Below are 9292 nucleotides of genomic sequence, written 5' to 3'. Positions count from 1 at the left end.
CCCCACACACACACACACTTTTAAGGCAAACTTGACCCCAAGATTACAAAAAAATCCACTTTTTGCGGCAATTTTGTGCAAAATTTGTTGATCCCTCCCATTCACTTTGCCCCTCACCCGAAAAAAATCCAGGTGCCACCACTGTACTTGTTTACAATTGTTTACAATAATTATTAGACAGAGACACGAGGTGCAGGTCAGTGTTACCATAGACTGTGGTGTTACGTGTCACCGGTGCACCGATTTAGATACATATCAATGTTTCACTTTGTTTGCAACATATATACGGTCATTTTAAAATATTGAGTTTTAGTTTTGGTTTTGGTCACGTGGTTTCCTATTATCTTGCCTAAGCTCTTGAGTGATGTCATTATCCATATCTTTGTTTGTACCCTTTGTTAGAAACTTATAATTTGTAGCAAGCCGTTCTAAGTTCAGTTTTCATCTGATTTTGTTATATAACCGTGCGACCACATCAGGTTTGAAGTTACCTTCATCAAATTATACAAAAGAAGTTTTTTAATTTCACAGTGCAATATTCACGAGCAGAGAAGTCGATCAAGTCATCTACATTTGAAAGCATTGATTTAGTTTTCGAAATGGCCATAACTTATTGTGAAAAAATATACCGGTAGGTCATGGAAATATTTCCACCGACATTACAATAGACACTTGAGTGATATAGACACTTGAGTGATATACACTAGTAGGCCTATTATACATTACTCTATTTTATGTGCATGTTGCATGACGGAAGATCAATATGATAGAAAGCTGGTTTAAATTGCTTTAAATCGAGTGTGGGGAAGCGGGGGGGGGTTATATAGGTGGTGGAAGGATGCAAAGAGGTATGGGTTGTGCTTTCAGGGGAATAAACTAATTCATAATCAAAATGATCTCCATCATCATGCATCGTTTATATTTCATGCAAATAAACAAAGCACCCACCCCCTCAATAAACGCGCATGATTTCTAGACCTCGTAGAACTCGGGGTGTAATTAATACGGTGACATGAAAGTATGCCACCTACGACAGAGTGCATTAATCCACTCTGCAGCTTAAACACAATAACCGATCAACTTCTAACTTGGTGTGGTGATTGGATATGGTGGTATGATGTGCTGTATAGTTTTGTGTCATGTTATTTGCATATCTATGAATATGAATGAGCTTATTTGCATAATTATTTTGCCTACATTTTCATTAAACCACTGCAGCTTAAACGTAATAACTGATCAACTTCAAACTTGCTATATGGATTGGATATGGTGGCTTGATGTGCTGTATAGTGTGTGTCATGTTATTCACATATGAATATTAATGAGCTCATTTGCATACTTTGCCTACATTTTCAATAATCCACTCTGCAGCTTAATCACTAAGACCGATCAACTTCATTATTATGTTTTCAGGGTTATTAGGAGTTAAGAAAACCTAATAATGATAATATTGGATGGCTTATTTCGCATGATACCATAACATATCGGATTCGTCATACAAATATCGAACTCGCCGTTGGCTCGTCCGATATTTTTATGACTCATCCGATATGTTATGGTATCATGCTCAACCATCCAATATTATATCAAATTTGGTATTGTGATAGTATATGGTGGCCTGATGTGCTGTATAGTTTTATGCCATGGTATTTGCATATTTATGAATATCAATGAGCGTATTTGCATATTATATATTATTTGTATTTAAACTTTGTTATTTACACACCTTTGTCCACCTTAATTACGAACCGCGTAATTCTATTAAAAGATTTTAATCTAAGCTTGGATTTGTCCCGAATTATTATTATTATTATTATTATTATTATTATTATTATTATTATTATTATTATTATTATTATTATTATTATTATTATTAGTGTTATTATTATTATTATTAGTGTTATTATTATTATTATATTATTGTTATTAGGCCTATTATTATTATTAATTTATATTCCTGTTTTATACTTTATTGTCATTCTAGAGCTGGACTTATCATCATGTCGCTTTATACCGACGGTAGCATTTGAACACATTTCACAATTGAAGGAGTTAACTTCACTTAATTTATATCGGACTACGATTTCAGAACCGGCCACCATCGATATTATACGGTACGACAGCTTTATTAGAGGGCCTTGTATTGAGCCTTGTGGGACTCCCGTGTTTGATATTTTTAAGTTTTATGTATACTAGTAATGTAACATGTACCGTCAATAACTATATATATCGAGTAAGTTAGCTTCGCGGGTCACCATCGCACATCAAAGCCGCGATTTTTCTTCGTCATGCTCAGTTTGGACACAGGACACATTTTTGTTCACATTTTTAACTTACAGTTTTTGGGAGCCGAATTTAAACGGTTAAATAAAAAAATCTGCTCTTAAAAATGAGAATTTCATATTGCATAAAAAAGTGTTTAATACTCATCATATTATTTGTAAGTGAGTGGGATCGTGAAAATGCGTTAAACAGCTTGCATACAACTCATGACTTAAAAAGAAATGTTATTTAAATTTTAATTTTAATTGTCCTGCTTCGATCGGCAAGTTGAATGGTCGTGGATTTTGGATTAGCTATAATTTTTGTGTACTAAGCGGAGGCTATGTGACCATTGCATGACTAATGGATTGCGAAAACAGAACAAAAACACACCCGTCGTCGTAATATACCTGAGAAACAAACAGGACTCCCCCCTTGGGGAATCGAACCCAGGACCTCAGTTTGAAGATGCTGCACGACCTGAGCTGCGAGAGCTAATCAATTTATTGTTTCACATTTCAGTGCATGTTCTAAATTAGAGCACCTTAATCTTGGCAATGTGAAAACCATACAGAGCTATGACAATATAGTGAGAGAACTGGCTACCCATTGTCGGTAAGTTCACTTTTCAATTCGTGTCATCTCAAACGGAAGAGCAAAAATTTATTAACTAACTTTCAAACGTTCTGTTCAAAAACCTTAAGGGCTCTGGTATGAGCGTTTGAGCAGTATTTTTTGTGGGACATAAGAGCACATCAGACATAGCGAATTGCATTCTTATCATATCAAATAATTTTGATTTTTTTTTTTTTTTTCGCGATATAATACAAATTTTATGGCAAATGATTAAAAATTGATATTTAACAGTCCTCGAAGTAAACTTTATAAATCTAATGATATGTACTTAAAGTGTATGTAGCTGGGATGAAGCGCCGATGATCAATTGAAAATTTTGACCTTTCGTATTGAAGATATGTATTTTTTCCCCAAAAACACTTTTAAAAAAAGTTGGGGGATCCATATCTTCAATACGAAAGGTCAAAATGTTCATTCGATCGTCGACTTTTCATCCCAGCTACATACACTTAAAGGTCATATCATTAGATTTAGAAAGTTTACTTCGAGGACTGTTAAATTAAAAAATATCAAAAATTTGCCATAATATTTGTATCGCGAATTAAAAAATAATCACAATTATTTGATACCATTCCTCATATTCAGAATTCAATTCGATATGTCTGATGTGCTCTCATGTCTCTTAAAAAATACTGTCCAAACGCTCATACCAGAGCCCTTAAGTATTTACGAAATAGTAGACCACTGTCTACATAATGTATGATAGTAGTAAGTGTACCTTATTATTATTGAAATATTCAATGTTTTATGCTTAATATTTTGTGAGAATCAAGGCGTAAATTATGTAATGTTCATGTTCATATTGGTATAATTTCTTCTTATTTTAGAAATCTGAAATCGGTAAATCTATGGCGAGCCAAAACATTAACGCACGTTGGTTTGGGTGTGCTGTCACATGGGTGCTTACATTTAGTCGAGCTGGACTTGGGATGGTGGTAAGAGATAAACATACATTTAATATGCCTATTGTTATGGCGCTATTTTCTTTCTATATTTCCTCATTTAAATATATCGTTCCGCGGTCTTTCTCTCATCAATCACCCACGCCTATGATCCTATGTAGCCGATGGCCAGTCACTGAAGGAGAAGGACCCGCAAGCGTATTCAATCCGTCATACTGCAGTTACTGTCCGTTTTCCTATACACAATACACAGTGCTCTCACCATTGACGCGTGACCCCTACAAATGATGTATGTTGGGAGAATGGACACTTGCCTAGTTAACATCACTGTGTGAAAAATAACCAGCCAATATTTTATTTATTCTCCAAAACTTCTAGCAAATATATTTCTCTAACATGACCTAAAATTACAGCTAGGTTAGATGTTCAGAAATGGTCGTACTTTTGTAAAATATGAGTGAGGGCAAGGCATAGCTAGCCAACTCCCCGTGTTATTTGAATGGAGATTTGACCGAAAATATTGGTATCGGACCGCTCACTTCTGAAGGATGCAACAAAAAAACCGGTAAAAGCTACATTTAAATTATTCTAAATAGGTTCTAGAAAATAAAGTTTTGTAACATGTCCTAAATTTTTAGCTAATTTAGGTGTTTGGAGAGGGTCGTACTTTTGTGTTTTAGGAAGGACATGTAAACGACAGATAACACCAAAAATATGAAGAAATTATTTCTAAACCGTGTTAAGTCAAAAATCATTATGTTGCTCATTTTCAAGAATGCTGGTTTACAAAAGCACGACATTGTCTGATTTCGTGAAGAAAGCCACACATAACATTGTTTCCTTTCGTTTCCTTTATAATCGGTTACTCAACTGAAGCTATGAATACCAGCTATATTGCGATATCGCACATGAAAACAGTCACTTGTGCACAACCAGAGAAGATCCGATTTAATCAGTTGAGCTGTTTCAATGAGTGTTATCTTGGTTTAATAGCTTTTAATGGGGTTAAGTCCTGCAAAGGTCGAGATGAATTCTACTGTAGACATGACTGCATCATGTAATCTATATTATGTTGTGATACTTTGCTGATTTGATGATGCAGAATTAAAGATTATTGTGAAGTTATATTTTGTATATTTCGAGTATTCAGCTAACTGAGATCCATTGGCCATGTATCTGGTATGAGTTCTAAAACCAAATAACTGGCTATTGGATTTCATATCAGTTTAGCTTCATAATACTATCATGTAGGCCTATATTGTATAGGCCTATACCTGATCCCGCGTGCTCTTTCTGATGAAGGCCTACGTGCAAATGATATAATAAGCATATATAATAGTATTCGGAGGAAAACTAGTTCATTCTTGACGTCCGCGCGCAAATGACCTACTAAGTAAAATCGTAAATTGTAATGCTTTCGTCGCCACTGTCAATCTTTGGTCCCCTATTTGCCCCTATTTGTAAACCAAAACTTGGCCACTTAAGTACACATGCCATCCCCACGTTGAGTTTGGGGGGTCTCCAAATTTTGGCCTGGCCCAGGGCCCCCAAAAGGTAAATCTGTCCCTGTCTATGGCGGACTTATTAAACAGCCTCCCCGCCGCCTCAACCGCGCGCCCCCGGATGGTTTTTGCTTTAACAATTTTCTAGAAAATCATTCTATGGTGTCAATTAGTCTGTGCTCTGGGAGCACTATACCCTTATGCTCCAGGAGCACTACGTATTGACAAGAACTCAATTTTTTATTGACAAAACCCACGACATGGCATCAATTTTGTCTATTGCAGCTCAGAGTTGAATTCCAGTACTACTTGCTTCGTGAGCCTTGTGCAATCCTGTAGAAAACTCAAGAAACTAATCCTCACTGCTATTCGGTAAGAAAATTGAACCCATTACCTCTAATTTATATAGGCGTACCCTACGGTTCATTTTGTTCAATACCCAAGAGAATGTTATCAGTGTTGAAGAGTGTGTGGTTACATGTTCGAGTTCTTGAGAGGAAAAGTAAGTTTTTCTGTTAACAGTATGATCGCCAAATGACACGCGTACACGCTTCCTCACGGCGATAACAACATCATTTACGCAGAAAAACTGTATTTTTGTCATGCACTTGACCAATTAAAAGTATAAATCTGGGTTTAGGCTATAGGGGCCTTTCATCATGATCATGTAGAAAAGATGTTTTATGAACACTTTGCTGTCATGCCATTTGCCGACATATTTTGTTTAATACACTTTCTACTTAGTCCAGTTTAATAATCTTGATTTGTCTTTTGTGAAGAGCCATTTTCCAAGTTTTCCATTTTTCCCCTTTTTGGGAACCTTTTCTATTATTTTTGAAAGTAAACGGTAGGCCTACGTATGACAATTCGTTATGAATTCGGCAGACGGCCGAATCCGGATTCGGCTTTTGGGAAATTCATTTAATTTTGAATTAGAAAACAAGGGATCAATGCTTTACCTATAGAGGGCAACATAACAAATTTTTTAACGGTGTCATCTAGCCCTAGGTGGCATCATCGACTGTACTGTGATGCACCGTTAGTTAACACAGTATGCCGCCCTCTTTTGATTACTTATTATGCTGTTATCATCTGATCTCCGTTAAAAAAAATATGCTGCCCTCTATTATGTAAAGCATTGATCCGTTGTTCTCATTCAAAAATAATTTACCAAAAGCCGAATCCGGATTCGGCTGTTTGCCGAATTAATTAATAACTACACGTATGATGAATAATCATATGCGTTAAAAGTAAAACTGGAAAAGTGATGTATTTCTTTTATTGTAGGAGTGTATCTGATAATGATCTGTATGCGTTTGCATCATGCTGTCCCGATATGGAACAAATAGATATACTGGGCACTATGCAAGTAGGACCACAGAGTGTTGGCAGGTATATATGTGATTTTTAAGTCTTTTCATCGCAGTTTATGTACTAGGCCTATATCATTTTTTATAAACTAAGTTTATTGGAATTTTATTTATTTTATATATACCTTTTTATTTCAAAAAAAAGTTTTTAAAACGTTTTAGTTTATAAACAGGTTTAAAACACATTTTAGTTTATAAACAGATTTAAAACACGTTTCAATTTATAAACAGGTCTAAAAGACGTTTTAGTTTATAAGCTGGTTTAAGACGCGTTTCAGTTTATAAACAGGTTTAAAAGACGTTTTATAGTTTATAAACAGGTTTAAAACATGTTGTAGTATAAACAGGTTTCAGTTTTGGTCAAAACTTGTTAATTACATTCAAATGTCGGGTTATATAAAGGTCACGAACACGAAAACAAATCACTACAACGTCATACTGGACCAATTTTATTATGTAATTATTTTTTTCTCCTGTTGCTTTACTTATTTCAGGGTACTTGAATGTTGCAAAAAACTGCGGTTCTTTGATTTGTCTTTCTGCAATCGTGTTCCTAATGAGATGATTCTGACTTGGAGAGAAGCATATCCTCAAGTGTCCATCAAACGAAGCTTCACACAGGCCTCATTTTGAGGTGTACACTTTAGATCTCATCTTTCGAGGTGTACACTTTAGATCTCATCTTTTGAGGTGTACACTTTAGATCTCATCTTTTGAGGTGTACACTTTAGATCTCATCTTTCGAGGTGTACACTTTAGATCTCATCTTTCGAGGTGTACACTTTAGATCTCATCTTTTGAGGTGTACACTTTAGATCTCATCTTTCGAGGTGTACACTTTAGATCTCATTTTGAAGTATACCGGTTATATCACATAATTTTGAGGTGTACATTTTAGATCTCATCTTTTGAGTTGTATACTTTATATTTCATCAAATGCTGCAAGTGGTATCAACATAAGGCTTATTTTGCGTATGAAATTCAACATGGTCAACATAAAGCTATTAATATCGCTTTATAATGATTATCCTTTTTGGTCTCATCAAGCAAGAAAGATTGTCATATAGCCTCATTTTAAAAACGATTTGTAATCAACTTGAGGTAAAACATTCCAAGTAAATGTATGACAGGTACCATGCTGTAGGCCAACCCCAGTGGGTGCTAGGATTTTTCTAGAAGGAGTCGGGGGAGCTATGTGACTTTCAGGAGGGGAAAAATATTGTCAATTATCACGAATAATTATCACGAACCCATGATAAGAATATGTTTAGTACACCGTCAATGCCGATAACCGCGAAAGCCGAGGACGGCTCTAGTTTGATATACCGGTATTTACAGTAACATTACAATATTAATAAATTAATAATCATTGTATCTTTTATATATGGAACTCTTTTATATTGATAAGACAAATTTGAGTCTGAGTTGTTTTAGTTTACCAACGTCATGACGAAGTGCAACAATATACATTATGAAAATTTGAATGTAGGCCTACTACCGTAGAATTCACAAGCATTGTGTGCCTCAAAATGAGTGTTTTTTATGAAAGAGACGGCTTTCGCTGATACAAGCGGCTGTACAAACAAGTATTATTATAAACTAATATATTGTAATGTTTTTGTGGAGGGTGTCTGCATCTCGTCTCTTTCGTCAAAAAACTCATTTATAGAGGCATAGGTTACGCTTGTATATGGAATTCTATGGTATCTCCAAAATTATAAATCAACATAGTATAGGCCTATGTTTTATCATTTTTTTGAAAGAAGTAAATACATTTTACTTACCACATAGAAAGATAATCTTGATAAATTGCACTGTACGTTACAATTTATTTTTCTCAAACTAGGCCATATTATTAATTATGTGAAAACTAAAGTCGGTGGTGCATCAAGTTAAATTTGAGAACGTATACAAGAAACCTATATTAGAAGTGATAAAGTGGCAAAACTGTACCATAACCCTAACCCAAAACTGTACTGTACTAACCCTAACCCTTGATATTTTAAAGATGTTCTTAAAAGTCACATAATACTACTTTTGAGAAATGAAGGTTTTAAGCTTTTAAGTTGGGGAAAGTGTCTGCATATTTTGGACCAATTTGAGTTTTGATCCTGGTTGACCCCTCACGTGACCCCTATTTGCAGTTGGTCAAATTGACTAAAATTTTGTCAACATCTAAATCTACACTCTTAATTCTGATCCCTTCATTTATGTATTTTCTCATAGAAAACCTTGAAATGTCGTACCGCAACCGAATGTTGTTCTTTGCCAGTGCAAAACAGTCGCGCAAAGCCTACCTCAATTTATATTTATTTACCTTGTTTACAATTGTGTTTTTATTTTCCTCTCTGGAAATAAAAGGATCTTTGGTTACTTTGGGGAACTTTTTTGTTCTCTAAAGAGCCTGCAGAACCTTTAATGGTTCTCGAAATGGTTCTTGAATTTTCAGCGGAACCCTTTTTACTAAGAGTGATATGTATTTATACTATAGGGCTGGTGTCGATAAGGCTGTTGTCGACAATATTGTCGATAAGGCTGTTGTCGACAATATTGTCGACAAACCAATTTTCCCGATTGAAAAATTAATCAATTAAAAAATTAGAGAAATGCGTAAAGATAT

The 9292-nt window shown here is 35.0% G+C and overlaps 1 protein-coding gene across 1 annotated transcript in view; it reads left to right on the top strand.

Moving 5' to 3' along the window:
* The window catches only part of LOC140159303 (F-box/LRR-repeat protein 4-like), a 52102-nt gene extending 42810 nt beyond the window's left edge, over positions 1 to 9292 (top strand). The window contains exons 11-16 of the mRNA XM_072182727.1: positions 1985 to 2114; positions 2785 to 2877; positions 3726 to 3833; positions 5588 to 5674; positions 6590 to 6694; positions 7167 to 9292. Coding sequence (XP_072038828.1) covers positions 1985 to 2114; positions 2785 to 2877; positions 3726 to 3833; positions 5588 to 5674; positions 6590 to 6694; positions 7167 to 7305 — 662 coding nt within the window. The 3' untranslated portion in view covers positions 7306 to 9292. The remainder of the gene's footprint in view (positions 1 to 1984; positions 2115 to 2784; positions 2878 to 3725; positions 3834 to 5587; positions 5675 to 6589; positions 6695 to 7166) is intronic.

The sequence above is a fragment of the Amphiura filiformis genome, chromosome 8 (assembly GCF_039555335.1).
Source record: "Amphiura filiformis chromosome 8, Afil_fr2py, whole genome shotgun sequence".
NCBI classification, from domain to species: Eukaryota; Metazoa; Echinodermata; class Ophiuroidea; order Amphilepidida; family Amphiuridae; genus Amphiura; species Amphiura filiformis.
Note: the sequence above shows the minus strand (reverse complement) of the source record. Positions and strands in the feature narration are given on the sequence as shown.